The sequence below is a fragment of the Nannospalax galili genome, unplaced genomic scaffold (assembly GCF_000622305.1).
Source record: "Nannospalax galili isolate Female #2095 unplaced genomic scaffold, S.galili_v1.0 scaffold100, whole genome shotgun sequence".
Taxonomy (NCBI): Eukaryota; Metazoa; Chordata; class Mammalia; order Rodentia; family Spalacidae; genus Nannospalax; species Nannospalax galili.
The window spans coordinates 14,117,556-14,142,393 of record NW_008352891.1 but is presented as its reverse complement, the minus strand read 5'-3'; the positions used below and the strand labels follow the sequence as shown (position 1 = coordinate 14,142,393).

At 43.5% G+C, this 24,838-nt stretch overlaps 1 protein-coding gene across 5 annotated transcripts in view; it reads left to right on the top strand.

The window, feature by feature from the left end:
- Sntg2 (syntrophin gamma 2) overlaps positions 1-24,838 on the top strand; it is a 236,258-nt gene that overhangs the window by 79,327 nt on the left and 132,093 nt on the right. For 4 of the 5 annotated variants that reach the window (XM_017802502.1, XM_017802501.2, XM_017802500.2 and 1 more), the window contains exons 3-4: positions 8,287-8,338; positions 8,436-8,493. Coding sequence is in view for 4 of the 5 variants with exons in the window: in XM_017802501.2 (XP_017657990.1) it covers positions 8,287-8,338; positions 8,436-8,493 (110 nt within the window). In the remaining variant the exon portion in view is untranslated. Of the gene's footprint in view, positions 1-8,281; positions 8,339-8,435; positions 8,494-24,838 lie in introns of all 5 variants that reach the window. The other variant, XM_008850183.2, reaches the window with a different exon arrangement.

Here is a 24,838-nt window from a genome sequence, read left to right as displayed (position 1 = left end):
AGACAGATAAGGCTCTCTCCTGATGTAAAAGAAAAAGGCATAAGAGCTTCATCTCAAGTGAGTGAAATCAATCCCTACCTTAGGTGTGAATCAGAATACCTGTCCCCTCTGCATGAGGCTACAGAAAGGGGAAACAAAGGCAAATATCCTTAGAGCTCCCTCGACATAAGCTGTCCTCACTGGGTCTAGAGTTGTTATTTCTATGCCCTGTGAACCACTGACCCTCTGACTAGGAATGGAGTTTAAAAAGTGGCATCACATGCCGTTAATCCCAGCACTCAGGATGCAGAGGCAGGTGGATCTCTGTGAGTTTGAGACCAGATCAGCCTGGTCTACCTAGTAAGTTCCAAGCCAGCCAAGGCTATATAGTGAGACCCTATTTCAAACAGACAGACAGACAGATAGACAAAACAAAAAAAAATGTGGAGTCAGCTTTGATTATCCAGTATATGTAATGAAGTATCCTCTACAATGCTCATGCATCAAAGGTTGGTTGATCTAGTCATTTTGGGGAGATTGAGCATGAGGATCCTGACTATCTGACAGATCAGTCCACTGATAGATTCATCCTTGGGTGGCACCACTGGGAAGAGCTGGAAATACTAGGGAATAGGATCTAATTGGAGCAGGAAGGCTGCTGGAGTGTGCCTTTGAAACTTTATCAGGTGCCCTGTGCCTTTTTTCCTGACTCTCTGATTCCTAGCTACCACAAAGTGAGCATTCTCCCTGCCAAGAAGGCTTTGCCTCACCACAGGCCCAAGAAATGGGGGCCAAGAAACTACAGGAACTAAAATCCCCAGGACTATGAACCAATATTGACCTTCCTTCTTGCAGATAGTTTCTCTTGGTTGTCACAGTTATAAGAAAATGGCCAGCACACACAGGTACCAAGTAGAGGCAAAATACATGTTTTCTTTCTAGGAATTTGGGTTTCAGTCCTAAAATGACCTGATTTGTGATGTAAAACACATAGATTTATTGCCTTTTAGTGCCCAGATCTTTGAATTATGCAGTGTGGGACAAAAAACAGATACTGGGGACATGAATCAACAAATACAATGAAAATAATAGGAAAAAATATCCACAGATTACAATAAAAGCAGACGCATAATCAGAATCTCACTGTAGCAGTTAAGACTCAGGTTAGACCAAAATGAAAATTCTGGGTTACAAAGTGGAGCTGAAGAATCTGCTCTGAGTGAAATGCAGAGTTGGGGAATGTAAAACAGGCTCAGAGACCTGGGAGGGGAGTGAGATCACTGAACCTCAGGCAGGGCAGCAATGTGCCTTGGGAGTCCAGAAGAGAGGCCAGTTCATCACAGTGCTGATGAAATATACAAGTTCTTAGACCTAGGAGGCCAGCAGCTCCCAAGACTGTTAGTAAAAAGGAATCAGCCAACTCCCCAGGGCTCTCTCATCTGGTTCCATCCAGGTGGGCTGGCCTCAGAAGTCCCTGGAAGGTTTGTTCCTTCTCTCTGCCTCCTGAAGACTTATGCAGTGCAGTGCTAGTGAGCTGTCTTCTTTGTGGTTAAATCCCGTAAGTCCACACACTGCTGTCAGATTTTACAACTAGGTCCAGGATGGTCTAGTGCCCTTTTTGTACTGGCCCTGACCTGCCCCCCTCTGCCTCTCTGCCCATCCTCCATGGAAGTCTCAGAACCCCTTTGTCTGGCTGCCTGCCCTGCTAGATCACATTCACATTCACACCAAGATCATGTCCTTTCATCTTTGTTTCTTACAGCTTTACAGTTCTATCAGTGTGTCAAAAGTGAGTTCTGAATGAGCAAGTTTGTGAATGCACACATAGTTGCATTTCTATAGCATGTGAATTAACTTCAAGGACATCTGATGATGTTCCTGCATCAGTAATAACACATCTCCAAACCTTCTAAAGTCATTTTCAGAGTGTCCCTGGAAGATCTCAGTGGTCCTGGAGCTTGTTAAATAAACCAAATTTATTACTTAGGTAGCAAGTCAGATGAAGGCATTAAAGAGAGGCCATTTTAATTTGAGTTAAAAAGATTAAGCTCTCTAGGATCAGTGAAGTTACTGTTACACTTCAGTGATAATGTCCTTTTCTGGTAAGTTCCTTTATGAGACACAGAGTGCTATTCTTTCCTTGTGATGAAGCAGTGCGTCATTACTAACTTCATTCACAGCAATGTAGATTCATGTCGTAGTTTGCATTTTTGCTTGTTTTAGGAGTTCATCGATTAGGAGTAGGTATCACCCCTAGCTTTGTTAGTTTACTTTTTAAATGATTAACCTTAATATTTATTGCTTTAGTTTCTTAAATTTATATAAGTGAGTGACTTACCTCTTTTTATCATTTAGCAAACTAAGTAGTGTAATGACAACCCTTCTCAACTAACCTATTTCACCAGCAACATATGTTTTCCTGTTGATGACTGCATCTTGACAGACACTTGTTCGTTTCCTATTTTATTTCCATTTCTCTTGGCTCCCAGTGTAAAATCCACTTCCGTTTTCAAAAGACAACTTCCACATGTACATTCGTATAATTAGTTTTGATCTTTTCACCCTGCCCATCTTTTTCATTATGTGGGATGTTGGTTTAAAGGATGATCTGCCCATATCTCCACAGCTTGCCTCTTTGACTTCTGGGGAGCTGTGGTAGGTCTGCTAGACAGAGGGGTCTCCAAAAGCCCATCTGTGAAGAAAAGCTTCAAAGTGTAAGGCTACGTGAGAATGGCCGACTCTGCTCCTGGAAAGCAGCAGTATATCAGCTAAGCTCTGAGGTTCTCATGTCCAAGAATGATCTGCAAGCTGAAGATCAATGACTGGAGAGCCATGGGAGCACACTACGGTGTGTGATCCACTCGTTCTCACAGCGTCTCCCCATAAAAATATATACATCCTTGCAGATTGATAAGCATGGTTTTACAGAAATAAATCTTGCTTATGAAAATTAGTGAATGCTTTTCTACATGTGTGAGATTTAAGGTCCGTTCCTGTTTGGAATATATTTTTCCCATACTTCAAATAACCCAGTTTTGAAACTTTTGAAAAACACTTCCAAAATAAAACCCAAAGAATATTTGTGAAATATTTGTGTGAGGGGGAGGGTATGTGTGTGCGAAATAAAATACCACAGAAATTCTTTCTCTAACGCTCAAATTCTTAAAATTTTCCTTTCTGTTCCCTCAGTTATGTCTCTCACACACATTACTTATCTAATTAATTAATTATACATCTCTACATTGTTGGCCTCTCACAGCTGTCCCTTCTCTTCTTGCAAGGGGATCCCAGGTAGTGTGAGAGAGACATCAGAGGGAAGTGGTCAGAAAGAGAATTGGGTGATGGCAGGAGACTTGGTATGGTTCCCACTACCCACATAAGAAGGACCCATGGGGGGAGGACAGGCCTGGTGCCATAATGACACAACAGCATGTTTTAACTGCAGAACTGATGGAACCTGTTTCTCTGAGAATCATAGCATTCGGAACCAGACACAAGTTTGTAACTAAAATAAATTTTAGTACTAATTCTAGAAGTATGTGAAACAATAGTGGGTATAAAAGTCCACAGAAACTTGAAGAGCAATATTTTAGTGGACCAGAGTAAGAAAGCCACCCTTAAGTACTTCAAAGTCACTGTTGTGTTTAATGAAAACAGATATAATGGGTAAGAATTATCCATGTTGAAGCTGGGCGTGGTGGCAACACCTTTAATCCCTTTAGTCCCAGCACTCTGGAGGTTGGCATAAGTGGCAGATCTCTATGAGTTTGAAGTCAGCCTGGTCTACATAGTAAGATTCTGTCACAATAAAAAAATAATTATCTGTATATGTCATAGAAAACATCTCTGTCTGGACATATTTGTAGTCAGAAGGAAACATGGAAAAAACCAAATCCAGTTCAACGAGTCCTTTGCCAAGCTGTGAGCATGGATCAACTGTCATGGGACAGTGCTAGACACTGAGAATTAAGTGCAGTTTCTTCTGAAAGACTTTTTCTTACACACTGGGGAGGAGCATGGAATAGAATTTGAAAAGTCACTGAACGTTATCCTGCAGAGTACTCATTGTCTAGAAGGAAAGCTTTGCCACACATCAACAGTTCCCAACCTGTTCTAATGACTAGCGAGGACCTGTGAAAGGAAAGTGAAGAGCCCTCGTTTGTAGGGGAATGTCCAGGCTTCGTAAAGTGACAGTCATTTTAAGCTTGAGCTTCTTTCAGATCCTTGGCCAGACCCCATAGCTTTGACTCCGAAAGGTGGCCCCACTTCACCTGACTTCACTGATTTAAAGAGTCCTCTTCACCATGGTGGATTCTCTTCGGATATCTGTCTTGACCATGATGGAAAACTCTGCTCAGAACTTTAATCTAAAATGATCTGTGCTGATGTGGCTGGAGACAGGGATTTTAGCAGGGCCTCGGGGTGCAAGGGCTCAGTCAAAAGTTTTGTTTCCACAAATTTTGCTTTGAGAAATGTTAGGTATGCTAAAGTTAAAAATCATTTCAGAGTCTTAACAATCGCATAATGATCACTTAGAAGTAGGCTGAGCCTTTTCTCAACTGAAGAGTGAATGAGGTCATTGTAAAAGATTAACTTTGCTCAGAAGAAACCAGCCATCTTGATTTTTGAAGGAATGTCACAGTTTTCTTTCCAAGATGCTTTCCATCCCATAATGAGCTTTTTTTGGCTTTCTGTTTAGACTGTTTAGATTGCTATGACAAAGTACCTCAGGGGGATAAGGGTTTAAACAATAGGCATAGTTTTAGAAATCTAAAATCAAGTTGTGGGTAGATTCACTTCCTGCAGAGGGCTCTTAATGTGTCCCGGCATGGGGAACAAGTGAGAGTGACAGAGAGGCAGGGAAGAGAGACAGGGACAAGGAGAAGCGATTGGAGAGAGGAGAGAGATGGAGAAGGAGCAGAACAGAAAGAGGGACAGAGAAGAGGGAATGGGGAGAGGACAGCAGGTCTGGCATCTTTTTGTCTATTTTTAAGGGTAGTAGCCCTTTTAGATTCCCCCTTTCTAACCTTATTTAACCTTAATTGTCTCCTGGTTGACCTTGTTAAGTATAGTCTCACTATATTCTAGGACTTCTTGTGACTTCTGTATATGAATATTAAGGGACACAGTTCAATCCACAGTAAAATATCCTTATTTTTCCAGGTTGCTGAAACTCAATTTTAGAGAAATTTAGGACTGTCCAAATTTACACAGATAAAACACTTTAGCTTATTGCAAAGGGTAAATATTTAAATAAATATCATTCAACCAAAACAATATATAATGGGCTTTTCATGTTCCATTAAACAAATATTAAAGGTTCATGCAGTTGAGAGTGCTGCTCCAGAGTTTTGGTATGAATTAACTCATGTTGCTGGAGGCAATCAAGCTTCCTTTAAACTATCAAGGGACTCATAGGCTGTCTCAGGATATTTCCCTGAAGTCCTTTAGAAGTGAATAAAATGTTTAATTCAAAATGTCGCATTTGGCAAATTCTATTGAAGCAAAACCCAACTTGTTTCTTCTCCTGAAATGTTTTCTCTGACACACGTGGTGGCTGTCGGTGGGTTTATATTCATAACAACAGCTGAAACAGAAAATCATTATCGTGTATTTTCCACAATTCTGTATTATAGGCATCAGCCCTGTGCAATAGTGGGGGACTAGGCTTGTGTCCTGCTGCTCTAGAATGTTCCTTTAGAAGGAGGAGGTGAACAGTCCCCTCACCAATGGAAAACTGGCAGCACCTGTCTCCCCACTCCCTCCCTGTGCCTTCAGTATAGATGGAAGCCTTGCTTAGTGGGTGAACTTTCACTCGTTGTGAGACCTTATTGACTTGGAATATCAAGCTTCAGCATTTCGGGAGAAAAATGATAAGATTCCCATACACAAGAGTTCCCCTCCTTTCCGAATAGATGATGCACTGGCACTGACTGTCCCTACACTGGTTTTACTTTGACAGTTTTGTAGAGATAGTAATGGCAAAACTGCATATATTTCGTTGCCACGTGTTATATAGATTATTTGATTTACATGTACTTTGTGAAGTGATTGTTATCAAGTTAATTCATATGAACATTACCTCTTACGGCTACATTGTGCACCCTTGTGTGCAAATATGGGAATCCAGGTGTGGCCATGTAAGATCAACCCTCCTAGCAGATTTCAAGTGTATAATACAGTATTGTGTTGTAGTCAGAGCTCAGGAATGTGCCTTTTTGTTTGTTTGTTTGTTTGTTTCTTATTGATACAGAGTCTCATGTAGCTCAGGCTAGCCTCAAACCCCCTTTGTAGCCATGGATGGCTTTGAACTCCTTCCTGATCCCCCTGTGTCCATCTCCCAGGTGCTAAGATTATAGGCATGTGCCTCCACACCCAGCTAGTATTTATTCATCTTATAACTGACACTTTCTTCTCTGGCCAACATTGCCACATCCCCACCTTGTACCCCTGGCACCTACCATTCTATTGTGAGAGCCACTTCTTCAGGTTTCACATAGAGGTGAATTCACACAGTATTTGTCTCCTGGGCCTGCATTTTTTCAATGTATTAATAATACTTTCCAGTTCCTCTATGTTGACACAGATGTTAGGATGCTCCCCCTGTTCAAGGTTGAGTGGTATTCCACTGTGGAATCTCTATCCATTCATCTACATTTAGACACTTAGATTGTTTTCATATCCTGACTGTTGTAATTAATACTGTAATGAAGGTTGTTTAAAACTGTGTGCTGCCGCTGTCCCTTGCTTCAGTGTGGGTGACAATACTCCTGGTCCTTCAGGTAAGTACTGACAGTGTGCCTGCCATGGGAGCCAGGTGCACTTGTCACAGAAGCCTCTGCCTGTGATGATCACAGCTTGAACTCATTTGGATCTGGCCTCGGTGAGGAAAATGAAAGTGACCACTCTGACACTGAGGTGTCTGCAATGCAGCCCTAGAAATGAATGGTTCATCATTTAGACATATAAGCTGTGTACAAAATATAATGCTTCCATTTATAATGCAAGGCACTGGACAGTGGACACGTTTGCTCTAATATTTTAGTTTCTTTATTTTGAGTTTATGATGTATTTCTTCCTAAGAGCAAAATTACAAGTGGATGTGGCATTCGGTGAAAGGCACGCCCACATGTGGAGGATCCCGGTAGCTTTTCCTACCAGCCTGCTCTTTACATATACTATTGTGATCCTGAGCCCCATGCCTTGGCAGGGGTCATGGGAGCCCCTGCTCTGTCCTTCAGCCATGGCCTTGCACCTTTGTTCTTGCTTTTCAAACCCTGACTCATTTGGAGCCATTCAGTCTGGCAGCCATTACTTCTCAGTCAAAATGTGACCTTTGTGGTTCTTATGGTATTTTTTTAAGTAAAAGGCATACTTTTCTCTCATTACCTCAACGCTGGCCATTTTCCCAGGCCCTCTCAGCATGGTCCTGCCTGGGCTTCATGCAGCTGGGTGACAGGTTCTTACTCAACTTAGACCAAAGCACAATGCATTTTCTTATTTATATGTAAGATACTTGGAGATTTTAAATATTGTCAGTTACTATATTTTTAGCTTTTGTCATCACCAATATTTAAGCATTGTCTGCTGCCTGTGGTCAGAAGGCATGAAAAAAATTGGTTCTTCCTGAACACACACTGGTGACAATTGATTTAAACTCAGTGAAGACCTGTTCTGGGGCTGGTGGGAGGAGAGCAACTTTAAAAGTGAACCAAATTCATGATTAATCACTTTGGAGAGTGGAGGTGGGCACTGCCCTCATAGGGCTCCAAGTCATGAGCAAGATGGAGGTGAAATAACTGGTTTTTCATGAATTTTGCGTGGATTTCCAGTAATGCATGCAACATGGCCTGATTTTACCAGCAACCTCATTTGCCTGTGAGCAATGCCCCTTGCTGCTGCTACTGCAGAGGTTGGATAGGGCTACATCAGAAGTATATGTTAAGAATCATTTACATTTCGGGGCTGGAGAGATAACTCAGTGGTTAAGAGCACTAGCTGATCTTGCAAAGGACCTGGGTTTGATTCTCAGAACCCATACAGTGGCTAACAACCATCTGTAACTCCAGTTCCAAGGGAATTTGATGCCTTTTTCTGATCTCCATGGGCATTGGACAACATGGGTCCACTTACAAACATACAGGCAGTATATTTGTACACATTAAAATAAAAAATAATAAAGTGTTTAAAAAAGAATTGTTTACTTTTAAATTAGGAACTTATCTATGTACATTTTCTTTTCATTCAGTTTCTGAAAATGCATTGTAACCTAAACTTGTTTTTTCCCTAACACTTTTTAAAGCACAGAACTGTTACACTTCACAGACAGCCTGTGGGCGGCCTGGGGCTAAGCATCAAGGTATGAGTCTGTTTTCTTGCCATCCCTGCCCTTCCGGTCCTGAACGCTTCAGCGTCAGTCCTGATAACTGTTTCCTTCTCATGGCTCTGCCTTCTAGGGAGGAGTGGAGCATGGTGTCCCTGTCGTCATATCCAAAATATTCAAAGACCAAGCAGGTAAGAATGTCCAGAGTGACCTGTGTGCACATGCAACATTGTAAGGTCATAGATCATCTCAAGTGGCAGAAAGTAGACAATGCTTATTTGTCCAAATTGTTTAAGCTGCACTTCGTGGCTGTAGCTGTGTGTCATCTTGGAGGATGTGTCTGGTCCCCAATATGTGTTTCCTTTCTCATTTCTGCTGACTTTGCCAGCCCTTAAGAAACAAATTCTCTGTGTGATGTGTTGAGTTATTGCCAGAGAGCACTGATTACTGGAACTCTGAACAGTGAGTTTCTTTTGGTGATTTTAAAGCTGAGAAGAAGCAGTGTAGGTAGGAAACCAGTGGTGTTCACCGATATCTCTGGTATAAGAGCCTGTGGGCATGAGAGTGATGTAACCATTGCAGAATACTAGAACTGCTCAAGAGGAATCCAGGAGGAAAGGGAAAATGCTACTGCTTGGATCCTGGGCACTGACATCACAACATTAACTCCCACCTCAGACCACCAGAGGAACACCAGCTATATTTAGTAATGGCAGAACTAAGTCACTGAGAGTCCACATGTGCAGAAGGAAAAGGTGAGGCCAGAACTTCTACCCTGGGTAGGTCATTCTCTGCAAAATCATGATGTATCCTGGTGTCTTAAAACTTTGTAACGACACACTGACCTCAACTTCCATGATGGCCTCCTTTGCCCTTTGTCCACTGCTGTTATCCTAGACCCTTTCCTCTCTTTGGGGAGCTCAATGTCTGTAGGCTGGTATGCTGTGAATAAAATGGTCAGGGCGCTTGTAGACTGGTGTGCTACAGTTAACAAACAAAGTCAGGCCCTGTAGGCATGTGTGCTGTGGTTAACATGGTCGGACTCTGCAGGCTGGTGTGTTGGGTATTAACATAGTCAGTTTCCTGTAGACTGGTGTGCTGGGGGTTAACATGCGTCTTTGGGCCTCAACTGGAAAAGAAGGTAGGTCAGGACACTTGAAGGTGGGGTTGACTCAGTAAAACCCCTGTGCCTCAAACTGTGACACAAAGCTGAGGGTAACCAGCCACCATGAAGTCCTGGGGCACTGTCTCCACCCCTGTTGGAAACAGGTATGGTGTGATGAGTGGAAAGTAAGCTCATACTGTCTCTCAAAACATCTCACTCATTTCACCTAATTATACCAGACCCAGAGTCCAACTGAGTATGAGATAATCAGCATTGCTCTGAACTGCACAGCCTGCTGAAGGTGGAGTGCTTTAATGGCAGAGGATGTCAGTAAGTCTATGTCCCTGGATCCATCCCATCCTGTGACCAAGGTCACAGAAGTCATGCATTACGTTGCAGAGGTGGATCAAATGGAATGTGACTTTCTAGACAGTGTGTGGACCCCATGACACTTTTGAATGCATTCATGGGCAGGAGAGAGGTTTGCATGTGACTAATCCTGAAATTTGAATCTGCATGAAGATTTGCCTTCATCTGTGGACAGTTAGGAATCAATGCAGGGACATACATTCCTCTTTTCTGCTGCTTGCAGCAGGAGGACTATATATAATCAGGATTGAGGGTTATGGAGCTCATGAATGCAGCTTTCTGTGCGTCCCAGAGGCAGGAGGCACATAGGAAAGATGGCAGCACACCCTCACTGTATTCTTTTTCTATTTATTTATTTATTTATTTACTTATTTACTTATTTATTGTGCATGAGTATTTTGCTTGTGTGTATGTAACCACATCCTTGTAATGCCTGAGGACGCCAGAAGAGGATATCAGATACTCCAGAACTGGTTGGTTGTGAGTACCATGTGACTGTTGGGAGCCAAACCCTGGTCCTCTGCAAGAACAGTTAGTGTGCTTAACCGAGTATCCGATTATCCGTCTCTCTGGCCCCTTGGGGTTTTTTGTTTGTTTTCTTGGCAGCACCAAGCGATTTCATAAAATCAGAAAATATGGGATTAGTTATAACCACAGGAAAGTGAAAGAGCACTGCAGCTCTCCGAATCCAATGATCATTCTTTTTTAGATTTTTAAAGGATTTGAAAATGAACACTGTGGTTAAACTAGACTACAGGATTCCTGTTGTTTATCAAATGTATTGTGGAGCTGACACACTTTGCAGAAATACAGGCTCCAGTGCATTTAAAGTGAAATTCTATAAGAAAGGAATAAATCAATTTTCCTGGAAGTTATCAGTGTTTAATTACTTCTTTCAGCCAGCTGACTGGCTGCTTAATAATTGAAGGAAGACTGCTCATGTGCTTTCTGACTCCATAGGTGATTTTGCAAACATTTTCAGTGGTGTATGCTTTTGCTTGTGGATCTGAAATGTCTCGACAAAGAAAGAACACAGAATAAGACCAATGGATAAAAATCAGTGGGGGATTATATGCTCAATTTACAAAGAAAGTCTTGGTGCAGGACCGCCCAGGACAACTGGAAATTGGAAGCAAGGCTGTGATTTTCAGAAAGGAGCTCTAGGTGAGCTAGCTGGAGCCCCCCCCCCCACTCCATTCCTGCTCAACATGACTGAGTATATGTTGCCAAAGGGCACAGGACCAGAAGATTCCAAACTGAACTGTCTGGAGAGTGGGAAGACATTGACATTGTGAGTTCAGAGAGAGAGTTCATCTCTTCTGCTGCCTAAAGGCCACCTAAATAATTCTAGTCCAGTCAGGCTCTACATGAACGCTCAAGTCTTTTCACACTTCCTCCACCCACCATTGTGCAAACATCCAAACTAGAGAACTTGACCGTGTTCCCTGCCCCTGGGAAGCAGTTTTCCATGTTCCACTCCCTTCTCTGCCGGATCTTCTTGGTTGTTTTGCCAGAGTACTCCAAAGATGCCTTTCCTCGTGTCTCTGTTGTGTTTATATTCTATGTCAGAGTCTCTGCAGTATATTCCATAAAATGTCTGAAGGAGATGTTAGCACTGCGGTTTGGGTTATGATCAGGGTTTGGTCTCTTGTTCATATCTTAACGTGTGATATAGGTCCATGGGTTACAGGTAAGGGATGGTCAGCTTGCCCCGAACCTATGTGTAGCTGACAGAGGGTTCTTACCGCTACATGAAGAAGATGGTGGGGACTGTAGTACTTAGTGCCCAGTGCTGCATGAAACCCAGGAACCCTGGAGGACAGGCCCTGTAGCAGCAGGTGTACACCCATCACTGATGCATGAGAGTGTCAGACACTCAGTCAGTGCCCAGGCATGAAAAACTGCCCCTGTGTTTCCCATTCAGGCACGGACATGTGAGTCACACACACTGTCACCCAACTAAATATGGGGTCTTCAGACATGCTAGGGAATTGGTAAGAAGATTAAAAAATGAGATCAAGTAACTGGCACTAGGAAAATCTGCTTATCTCAAGAGACACTCCCTGCCACCCAGCATGCTCTCAGATGTTCTTGCTAACTTTGGTGTGTGTTCCATCATCCCTGAGAAGAAGGCCTGCACAAGCCTGGGTATGTTCAGCCCTTACTCTCTGTCCACAGAGTGGTTCACTCAAAGAGGTGTTTGTTGAACAACATTGGATGAATTCATTGACAAATAAGAAATCTCACAATTTTATATTCTGCTTTGATCCAACAGGTTACAATGGCAAGAGAGAAAAAAGCCAGTCGGGGGAAATGGTTGTTGTAAGGAGAGCATGTTCTGGAAGTGCGGGGTACAGCAGTCAGACACTGTACAGAGTAGAGAGGTGAAGATGCCCACACACTGGTGCTTTGCTGAGCTCAGATGCCCACACACTGGTGCTTTGCTGAGCTCAGGGTGAGCAGACAGAATCCAGATGCCCTTTCAGATGGAGGGCCAGGCTGCTGCAGGGGAGCTGTGCTGGGGAGAGGTCAGAAAGTGCGTGCTGCATCCTGCTTCATCACCTTCAACAGGAGGTGAGTGACAGTGATTTACTGAGGTGAGCCAGACAGGCCCTGTGGAGTTAGGTGAGCATCAGAAATGAGAGCAGGGGCAGAAAGCCAATATCCCACATCAAGTGTGTGAGCCACACAGATGAATGCATGTGTGTGAGGGAGGCAGCAGAGTTGGAGAGTCAGAAAGGAAGCATTTAGCTTGAATTGATGGAACCAAGGCAACTCCATAAGGGCTTGTGTGGACAGGGTCGATACTGAGGAAAAGAGGGATCTGAGAAAACTGAAAGGGAACGCAGGAGTGGGAGGGACGACAGCGATGACCGGCTCCTGCCCTCCTGTCCTTCAGGAGGTGGCCTTCCCCACCTCCTCAGCTGTAGCACATGAATTTTTGAGACACTTTGTTGGGCATGACCAGAATGCAGATACTGATGGCATAGTGTAGAAACCATGTAGAGTGCAGTGCCGGCCTCCATGTACTCAGAACCCACCCCAGAGTTCAGGTGAGGTAAGACCCTGGCCTCACTCTGATCTTAGTAGCCCTGAGCCCCACAGGTCTGTCCCTCAGAGCAGAGTGACAGGCTAGGGGCCAAGATGATTCTGAGACTCTCCAGAGACCTGGTGCTAGTCTGAGCATCTCTATCTACAGTTCCATTTTAATATCTGGTGCAATTCTCAGATTATGAGGGGATCTATGCTTGTTTTCATTTTGTTTCATGGGAATTTTGCCACCACATATTTTATTAATAGAATCCTGAAAATAACACTTGTGGCCTCAAACCTTGATCACAAACTTCATTTCCTTTGATTCATTATCTGTTTCAAATCAGTGTTATATGTATCTGTAACTAATTCATTTGATCACTAAAAGCTTCATCTAACAGACAAAACACTCCCGGCTGCTATAATTACAGTCCTTCATACATTCCTCCCTTCTTCCTTCTTTCTTTCCCTCCCCCTTCTCCCTCCCTCCCCTACCTTTCCTTCTCCCCTTTTTCCATTGTGGAGGGCGCTGATAAGTGCTGTCCAAGGTACTGAATATAGTGGCTGGGGAAGCAAACCTGCTTTCACAGAATATACATTTCAATGGGAGAAAACAGACAATGGTCAGGTGTGCTCTTGTTTGGATCAAGAAAAAATTAAATTCTCTCTGGAAATTTTATGTTCACACATCATCATGTGGCCTCTGAAGACCCTGGGGATTCCTGCTAGCCTCTTCCTGACTTTTCAGATGAAGGCACTGAGGCACAGATACATGGAAGAAGATTTCTGAGGACACACAGCAGGAGCGAGTGAGTTTAGGTCCTCACCTTCATGCTTATCCCTGGAGTCTTTGTCTCAGCTGTCCTGTCCTACCTGTAACAGCACTGTGTGTGTGTGTGGGGGGAGAGCGCAGTGCTACAGGGTTAGAACACCTCCCTCCTTCACTGACTCCCCAACACCCTAGTGTGTTCCTCTCCCCTCTTACAGCACCATGGGGGCCAGTATAGCACTCAGAACATCATCCTTGTTCACCGACCCCCCAACATCCTGTGTGCTCCTTTCCACCCCTTACAGTGCTGTGGGGGTCAGTGCAGCAGGGTCAGAACATCTCCCTCCTTCACATACTTCTGAGGTCCCTATGGGGGAGTCACTCCTGTCTCAGATTGCTATTTTTTAAGATTGAGTGGATAATGTCTTGGAATACCAATGGAGAAAAGGCCTGAAGCAGCATTTTGAACGGGCCTGGCTACATGGGCAGAGTTATCCATACATAGATTATCTGATTATTGATTATTTATCTGAATATAGGATTTTATTGCTGATCTCAAATTAGTTTAAAAATAGACCACTTATATCAAATATTGTTACAGTGAAACTTGATTAAAGAAGTCAAAAGACTATTTTTTCCTTTGTTATTTTATTAAGCTTTTAGAATCCTTTGCCAAATCATGAATCACTATTAAAACCTGTGTTATTTAGCAGCACTTCAGGGCTAAAAATTAATTTTTTTAAAACTATTTTATTTTCTCTTAGAAGATGAGGGCTGTTGGAAAACCAAGATGTGGGTCTGTTGCTCAAGTTGGTCTCAAACTCTTGACTCAAGTGATTCTTTCATCTCAGCCTTCCAAGTAGCTGGTACTGAAGGGTGACCCACTGGCCTACTGTGGTGCATCTTTCTTAAATCACTTGTTGCATACTGGAGTTTTCTTTCCTCAAAAGGAAGAACCAGGCAGCCCTGCTCACCAATTTTGTGTAAACAGCCTGTCTCATCTACATCATCATCTTCAGCATCTTCTTCCACTCTTCTAAATCCTTAGGACTCAAGGTGTCCAACCTAGCATTTCTCTTCAACATACAGATCACCTTTTCTTTTGGGGAGATGCTTCAGGTTCCATCTACTTTCGGCTCCAAATCAGAACTAGAAAGCACACATCCTGTTGGGTATCGCTTCTTGGTCACCCTGAAATCAAACTGGAGTGCTTTATCAACTTTACTGCCCTGGGCCAGCTGGGTGGGCAAGAAGCAGTGGTTCCCTGGGAGGCCTGCTCACTGAGGTTCTTCTGAGCTATGAACAGCAGCAGCCTTGGGTCCTCCCCTGCCATATTAGATGACAGTTGGCTCAACAGCAGGAACTGGTTCACATCTGTAGACTTGCACACTTCTGGTATCACATTATTCTGGCTTTTAACCAACTGAATCTCAGGTATCACTTCCTATGGAAGTGGCAGGAAATGGGGAACACCCCCATATCCATTTCTTTCTTTACCCAAGATGACCGTCACACCAGAACTTTATTTAATGGTAGTTTGGGTTCCTAGAACTTCATTGTACTGCTCCTCAGAAGCCTAGCCTAGTGGCCATCTATGTCATGTCCACCCTTTAAAGGATTATACAGTGCACCTCTGCCTTCATAGTCTACATCAGGGAATGCACTGCCCCTATCCACGCTCACTTCTCCTCTCACTGAGGCACCAAAGTTGAAGGGTGTGTCATTAAACAGACTGTGACTGGGAGATCACATTCCTTGGGTCTGCATCAGCTGAGCCAAAGATGGAGCCTCATCAGCTCTCCTGGGAATGTTTTCAAGCTCAGCAGCAGCAGCAAGAACAACACTACTACCAAATGTTTTCAAGCTTACCAGGCAGCAGCTTGTGAGGGGAAGTCTGGTTCTGTGCAGGTGCTTTCAGCCTGCTCAAGAGTTTGAGTTGCTTTCATTTCCTTTCAATTTATAAAGCCATCACTAGGATGGAAAATGGCTAGGTGGCTCGTGACAGGCAGGGAGACTGCCACACTACAAATGAGGGAGGCATATTTTGTACACAAGAACATGGAAAATGTGAACTTCCATTGCCAGAAACCACTTCCTGAAAGCCAGGATTGTAGACTCCATTCTGGAATGGGGGGCCTGGTGGTGTGCACCCTGTTCTGGGGAACTATCCATTCATTTCTGATGATGAATTTATTTTCTAGCCAAGCTGGGAACTCAGGAAGAGGGCGCCTTGCAGAGTCAAAAGACTTTTAACATATACATGTCCCCTGGAGTTTGAGGTTCTTGTGTACCATGCACACCTTGGAAAAGAGAAATGAAATACAGAGTTCTTTCAGTGCAGCTTGAGCCTGGACCCTTGACTGTGTTCTCAGTTTCCGAGGCTCTGATGTGTCAACTTTATGGAAGCCTGTGGTTCATCAGTAGGGAAATATTTAGAAGTGAAATATGCTCTGTCTTTGGTGGCTTGAAGAAAAAGAGTTCGTTCTTCCAACTAAGGAGGCCACAGGTTGTTCAGAGCTCTTTGGACATGGGTCTGCCTGCTCTTCACTTGCAGGCTTTCCTCCAGGCTATTGAAAGATGGTAAGTTGTCATTCCATGTAGGAGAAGGGGGAATCGATCCCAAAGCAGTTCTACTTCCATTTTCAGGGAGTGAAACCTCACCATATTCTCTCCTTTCCACCTCTCTAATCAGAGATGAACCCCAAATTCACCTTCCAAGAGGTGGGACAAATGCGCTTGCCACGAGTTGCTATAACAGAACAGTCACCCCTCCCCTTATCTTCAGGTTGTATCTCCCTTACAGGAGACTAAAGAGTCCACCTTCCTTCCACCGCAGCAGCTGGGCAGCTGGGTGTGTCCTCTGGGTGGAGGACATGGTTGCTCATAGCTGAGTTCATGGGGGCTTGCCTGACTTGCATGCATCCCTTCCAGTTATGTCTCCCAACACCTCCTTTCCTGGAGATAGGACTCTGTCCATTCGGCTCAGCGCGCTAGGATGCCTGACTACACTTACCCCATGTTTGTCACTGACCTGTCTTCTTCTGCTTTCTGTTTATAGATGGCTCTTTCCATTTCTGATAGATAACTTACTTCATCCCACTCTGTTTATCTATCCCACACTCTGGTGTTTCTGTTTTGCTCTTCTCTCAACATAGCAAGTGGCATATTCACAGCATGGTGTGGTTTTGTGCCATGCGTGAGTGGATGACAGGACTGGGGAATAGGTTCCAGGCTCACCTTCTTCATGATATGACTCAGTCCTAGCCAAGGGGCCTCTGTCCTTGACTAGGGACTGTGGGGAACCATGTGAGAGATGGGCCTGGGAGTTAGAGATATGCAATTAAGTAGGAGACAACAAAAGAGCAACTGCAGTAGAAAATGATCTTCCTGGGGCTACAGTTTACACGGAATGTCTTTCTAGATTACTGCACTATTTTTTAATGTGTGGTATTAAATAAAACGGTGGCTATACTCTATTTGTTAATCATAGTTACAAATGGTTACTCAGTGGAATGAAAACCTTAGAAATGGCATTATAAAATTCTTCTTGCTCAACTGGAAGACCTTATAGAGTCCTCTGAATAAAACTCTGGGAGTAGAGAGGTGCTGCAGAAATTGCTGTGTCTGTCACCATCCTGCTGCCTCCATATAGGAATGCCTAAGCTGATATAGGAGTTGAATAGGTCTCTAATGATAATACGAAGCAATACAGAATCAGCAGAAACAACAAAGGACAGTGGACAGGGTATAAACAGCTGGAGCATCCTGCTGTAACCTATGTGAGCTCTTCTCTCTGCCCTCCCTCCCTGCCTACCTACCTTTCCTTTATCTTTCTGTGTTTGTGAAATTCTATTCTGAGTGTCTAATGCCTTGATGGGCACTTGGGACACATAGCATGAGATCCTTATCCTGGAGAGCTCACGGTGTAGCAAGGAAAGCTATACTAAGTAATTGAAAATCTATCCGTCTATCATCTGTCCGTCCATCCATCCATCCATCCATCCTTCCATCCATCCACCTTTAATCTCCCAGTCCATTTTCCATACCACTCTCTGTCCATTAATCTGCCTGTTTCTTAATTATTTATCTAACAGTTGCGTATTTGTGTATTAGTGTTTCTATGTATAGCTGTAAATGCATACATTTTAACTTGTTCTTCATACACACATATATGTGCATCTCAAACACATATTTTGTTAAATGCATTCAAGAATGCAGTCAAGTGAAAGTCTAAACTTCACAAGATGAGAGACTGTGTATCTCTTCAACTGCAGTGTGGAGTAAATTTACTTGGTCTGAGATTCTCATGTGAGGTGTCCTGGGCTCTGCAAGATGCTGAAGTGAACCCTGCAGGGAGGGAAGACTGGTATGAACTTGGAAAGACATAGAGTGCTCACCTTGGTCTTGAAGGATGATTCTGAGGAAGCCAGTGCTCTGTTTGGCTTCAGTGTCCTCAGCGTAGAATGAGGTTTTAGTTGGAGAACACACTGCTCTTATTCAGTGGCAGATATCATTCTTGGCTCCCCTCATCTGTCTGAGAAGCACGAGGGTAGGTCCCTGGTCACTACACAGACTTGCAGAAGTTCCTCAGACCTTTGATCTGATGAATTCTCTGAAAACTTAGGCATTGTGTAGTCTCACTTCCCTTTGGTGGTGACATTCCCTTCTCTTACTAACCCATCACCCTGGGCTGCGCTCTGAGGAACAACGTCACCCTGTCCAGACAGTGCCTTCTTAACTCTCTGCAGGAATTTTGATCATAGGGTTATACAGCAAGGTAGCATCGAATGCCTGACCAGACTGAAAGGTTGAGGACAGAGTGTATTAAACCTTGGGGGAGATCACTTTCTCATTATTCCCAATATACAGGAGGGAAGAGTGGCCCCATAGTAGCAAGAAACAGTTCCTTAGAATTGAGCAGGGCACATGGCTGTCATCCTGCAAAGTGGTCTTTTCATGTCGTGAGAGGGAACCTTACCAGCCTGAGTGAACAGTGGATTCCTCTTGAGGTCAGGCTGAGCCACTTTACAAAGCACATGTCTGAGTACGAATGTCCTTCACAATTTCACCTGCTGTCCCCTGTAGTACACCTGCTGAGACTCACCTATCCAGGACTCCAGCCTGCATGCTTATTCAGTGCACCTGGGCTACACTGACAAAAATCCACTAAAATACCCAAGGCCTCCGATGGCAGCAGATTTAGCTCCATTCCATAAAGTTCATATACAGGTTTTATTAGAATCAGATTATTTTTGTATGAATGTGGTATTGACATTGAGTATGTAGATTTACTGTTAATATCCTTCTTTGGACTTAATTCTGATGTGTGACCCCCCTGACCTCTTGACCAGAGATGACTGGAAATGCTTGTGCTGGACTTCTGGGCTCCTCTCTGCTCGTTGGTGCTCTCCAGCTCCCTTTTACAACCACATTTGCCTTCGCTCTGTCCTGATGCTTTGCACATTAACAGTCTGCATTCTCATGGGGGATTCTGCCTTCCCCTTGTCATCTACATCCTAATCAGTATGCAAACACTCTTCTCAGCTGCTGTACGGAACACCTCACATTACTCTATAATAAATGTGTAATGTGCACACACAGATGGAAGTCACCGGGGCACAAGGTACGTTGAGCTGTGTGTGTATTTCTTAATGATAGGTCGTATGTCACTTAGGTCCCTTAGTGCTTCTACTTCTTTGATTCCCTCATTTCCATTAAATATATTATTGAATTAGATATCCTAATCATCTTTATTTTACATGGAGGTCCCCAAGGAGGATCCACAGTGGTCACCTCATACATCCAGATTGGAGGTTGCTGAACTGCTTTCTCTTCAGGGCACTGTCCCCCAGCACCTCACTTATCAGATGAAGGGCTTTCCCTGGGTGTGTATCACCCTGCCTTCCTTTTGTTGCTGTAAGGAAATTGCTCATGAAGTTTAAATTGATGGAAACACACCATCCAGTGGGAAGGAGGTAACTACTCTCTTCTCTCTGGATGTCTGGAGTCATGCAACACTGTCTTTCCATCTGAGAGGTCTGGATGAACTTATCAGAAATGGATTCCTAGGAATCTTTCTCACCCGGAAGGGTGGATGAGGAGTTGCACTTGAGATTATTAGGTAAAAAATTTCCTTTTCTGTTTACTGTACCAAACAAGTTTTGTTTCTGTCTCAAGTTAGCTTGCCGTATGATACAAGTGAAGAGAGCTCTGTTTTCTACCCCTGGATCTAGCCTCAAATCAGATGGAGACTGTGTCAACTTTACTTCATTGTTAAGGCATCAATGAGAAATATGCTTTCAAAGCTATCAAAGTAAATAGAACTTGACAAGGATAATAAAATTGACGCATAGCTGAAGGAGAAATGTGAAAAACCTCAAAAAGAATTATGAGATATTTCAAGAACTCTGAAGCGCACATGTTATCTGTTGCAGATTTAATTTAAAATCTGTGTAGGAGCCTTTATCTCTAGCAGCTGAGGGTTAAGACAGAATTGAAGGAAGGTAAACAGGGACACTGTCAGCTGTTCTCAACTGATGTCAGAACTGGGATACAAGCCTGCAGTGCAGAGGGCTGGTGGTTATGGCTGCAGGTGTGCCTACACAGTATCCCCACAGGCCCCCCAGGACCAGTGTCCTGGAGTCTTCTCATGCCTAACCAGGAACTACACAGATCCCTAAGAACAGGATATTGGAACCTCCTCACGGCTAGCCAGAACCTACACAGATCACCAGGAACAGGATACTGGGACTTCTTCATGCCTAACTAGGACCCACACTGATCTTCAGGAACAGGATAGTGGGACATCCTCATGCCTAACCAGGTCCTGCATAGATCTCCAGGAACGGGGCCTTGGGTCCTTTTCTATGTCTGCCCCTAACTTCATCCACTGTAATTGGATGCATTGGCTTCTGCTCCTGGGAGCACTCCTGGGAGAGAGAAAACATTGTACCACACTTCAAAGTGTCTGGAATTCTCAGAGTGTAGAAGTCAGCACGCACTAAAATCAATTCTGGGAAGGTGGGGATGAAGTGGTAGAGTATAGACCTTGTGAAGCTTGTGTGTGGCCTTGGATTCCATCCACAGCCCTGCAGAGAAAATTTTAAATAATGAAAACAAATACTAAAAACATTTGAGAGCTAGAAAGAGATAGTTCAGTGGTTAAGAACATGAGGTTGTTACAGGGGACCTGGGTTCAGTTCGCAGTGCCACAGGTGGCAGCTCACAATCATCTGTCACTCCGGTTCCAAGAGATCCGACGCCCTCTTCTGGACTCCTCACATGCCAAGAATGCCTGTGGTGCACATTCATACATGCAAGCAAGACAACCATACACATAAAATAAAAATAAAAACATCTTCACCCTTAGAGGTCCTCAGCAGGAAAAGAGTCGCTATCAGCATTTCCCACACTATCTTAATCTTTTCAATCCTTTGAAATAGGCAAAATCTGTCTTCCCTTGTTCTTGATCTAGAATTGAAGTTTTGAAGGTCCATCCAGCAACTTAAAGGCAGAATGTGGGAAAGGAACTAAGCTTGAATATGGAACTCCCATGGTGACCTCCCAGTGGCAGTGAGCCTCCTTCCCAGCACATGGCCAGCTGGTCCCTCTTGCCAGCTCTGATGGAAATGACACCATTTTCTACTTTACTTGGTGTGATTTGAGCCAGAGTGACTGAATGCACGACTAAACAGAGAGCAGCAACTTGCATGACTGCATCCCCTAACCCTATATGGCTTGACAAGATGTACTGGGAGCTCAGGGACCTGGGGGTCACTTGAGGTTGGTGGTGGTGAGCTCCAAAGGATTCTGTTTGTGAGGCTGAGCTGGAGAATGGGGAAGATTTACATAAGTAGGTATACCACTTTCTTTTAGTCACCAGAACAATGAAAATGTACTAACATTTAATTGCCATGGCAACGCTGGAACAAGTCACAACTGCAGTTAAACAAGCCCAGCTATGCAGTGCTCACCTGAGGAGACTTTGGTTTGTATTGGACTGTCGGAAACGGCAGAAGGGGCTGCAGATGCAGCTCCCTGGTAGAACGTGGATTTAGCATATATGAGGCCCTGGGACTGGTCCTCAGCATTACAAAGAAAAGGAATTACGGAAATTTTTGCATATAGGCTTATTTTGGGAAAATTAAGACAAACTCAGCAAATATAGGGCCTGGAGAGATGGCTCAGTGGTTAAGAATACTGGCTGCTCTTGCAGAGGACCCAGGTTTGATTCCCAGAACTATATGGCAGCTAACAATCATTCATAACTCCAGTTCCAGGGGAATCCAATGCCCTCTTCTAACCTCCACAGGCATTGCACAACCCAGTGCACTTGTACACATACAGGCAATACAAGACTCATACACACAAAATAAAAAAAAATAAAAAAGTCAATCAGCCAAGAGAATTGAATGTTCAACAGTTGGAGAAGTATTTCGGGATTTCACGAAGCCTGGATTATCACTGTGATGGCACTGCAGAGGTTGTGTTAAAAACACAGAAGGATCAGAGGTGACCTATTATTTTTAGCAAACTCCCAATTCCAATATACTATTTAATTTTAATAGAATAAACTTATATGATTGTCCTTTTTTCTTTTTCACGGAAGACTAGAATATTTACGTTGAAGGAGTAGTTGAGCTTCTATTTGGTCCGCAGTTGCTTAGCTGTTGTCTGCTGTACTCTGTGTGGGAGAAATGCTTGCCACACTCATGCCAGCTGGGGTCAGGAGTACATTGCATTTCTAGTGGAGGAACCTTAGAATAGCAGGCCCCAGTGCTATGGACAATTGCATCCACTTGTGCCTATGCAATTGATCCTGCACTGTGAATCCAGGGTGTCATGGTAGGTTGACCAGGCTTGAGCACAGGACACAAGTTCTATAGCCAGTCTCAGCATCTGTGCAGTGGATCCCAGCCCATGTGACTGCATATAGCCTGTATTAGACCTCACATCAGAGAAGTGCCCTGTGCTGTCTCCCGATATGGAAAAGACAAAAGCGGGAGAATTTCACAGCCTTGGCTGTTGGTGACCCTTACAACCTACACTGACACCATTATGGCAATGCAGTCCTGTAGCCAAGATTGTGGCTACATCTATGGTGACTGGACCTGCAGATCTACCCTTCCACACCCTGCCAGCTGGCACACTCAGGCTCATCTGCAAGGAAAGTTTTTCTCTGGTTAAAACAGTCATAATCTGAATGAGTCAACATAGTAATGGACAGAGGAGGAACTAGGCAGAAATCTTGGAGATGAAGAACTTAGCCAGTCAAGTCAATATTGCAATAGTGAGCTTTGGCTGTAAACTAAATCGAGCAGAAGGCCTCCAGAGATTATAGGATACTGTGAAGTGAACAGATACTTCCACCACAGAACATGAAGGAAAAGTCATAGAAGGAAGAAACTTGTTTAGTGAAATAATTCCTGAAATCTTCAAAATCTTGGGAGAGATATGGATATCCACAAACACAAAACTTAAAGATTCCCAAATAGTCTCAATCCTAAGAGATCCCCTCCAGTATACATTAAAATAAAAGTATCAGGCAAAATTTTAAAATGTTTTAAAATCACATAGAGAAAAGCATCATGCCCTATATGAAGGACTCTCTATTGGGCCATCAGTAGATTTCAGCATAAAGCATGCAGGGCCAGGAGCAAGAGAACAGGATGTTTGATGCAAGGTTCTTGATGGTGGCAGCAGTGGTGGTAATGGTGGTGGTGGTGATGATGGTTGCTTTGGGTTGAGTACAGGGGTCTCCTGTAGCCCAGACTGGCCTCAATCTTACCATGTAACTGAGGATAACCCTTAGCTCCTGATTCTCCCTGAAACTCCTAAATGCCATAATTGCAAGTATATGTAATTGTACCATGCCTAGCTCAAAGCTCTTAAAAAGGAAAATGAATGAAGGCCTGATAGACAATAGCACTAAACCCAGCAAAGCTGTCTTTCAGAAATGAAGGAGAAATAAAGTCCCATACAAGTGAAGGTGAGGGCATTCATCACCACCAGACCTTCTTGCCAGAAATGCTAACATGGATTATCATCCATCAGTCTTTTCTTCAATGCCCTAGTATTACATGATGACTTTATTACTATGGAGATGAGCTGGAACCACTTTTCATCTGAAATTCAGAAACCCAGCCTAATATAATCAAATAGATTATCTTACTTAGGCGTACTGATTAAAGTTAAAAATAAGATCAAACATTCATGTTTTTATTTTATCAGTTTCAAATTGCTTTGGGGAAGAGTTTGTTTGTTTGTGATTCTGGAAATCAAACCCATTATACATATGATGCAAGTGCTCTACTGCTGAGCTACATCTTAGGCTGCTTTTATTTTCTGATTTGAAATAGGGTTCCACTAAGTTATTCGGGTTTGCCTTGAACTCACTCTGCAGCCCAGGCCTAGGCCCTGGCCTTGAACTTGTAATCTTCCTGCCTCAGTCTCCAGATAGTATCACCATACCTGGCAATTTTAGTTGTAGTTGCTGCTGTGCTGCTGTTGTAAGACTAAAAGGGCCCCTCAATTGGATAACATTTGCAAATTTTAATTAGAAAGTGTTTTTAAGCTGGAGAACAATTTTATTAGAGTTTAAAAAACAAAACAAAATCCAAGGCCAACAAGCTGTTAATCACAGCAGCTGCCTGGAGAAGAGAATGGAGCAAAGGCATGAGTTAAGCTGGCATGGAGGTCAGCCACATGGCAGGGAGGGGAGCTTCACAGAAAGTCTAAGGGAAGCCCAAAGTACCAGAAAAAGCATATTAGATTCTGGCCTCATCCAAAAGTAGGAGACAGAAAAAAGAAAAAGACTCAGAAAGAATTTCATGGCATCTCATGGAGACTATGCTCTGGAAAGTATTTTTAATTACTTTTCATTCACTTTCAGCTAGGACTGGGTCCTTTCCAGTCTCCACCCTCAAATCCCTAGCAGCACCTGTTAACTCAACACTGAACAGGGTCTACACTTTGTTTCTCGCATTACTTTTAATCTCAGCTGTTATTAATGCTACTAGTAACTACGTGTGACTGCATACCATAGAGGTATTCTCTGATCTCTTTATTTCTTAAGCTAAAATTAAATCTGGACACAAGAATTGTTTGAAGTTCTGTGAGATTGTTGGTATCGCCTGAATTAAATTGTCTTGTGACTGTTTTACATCAGCATGTGTAGGAGCTGTGATTGTTTTGGAAATTAAAGCTTATTGTTTACTGCAGATCCAAGCCCATTTCTCACCACACATAGAGCAAAGCAGGG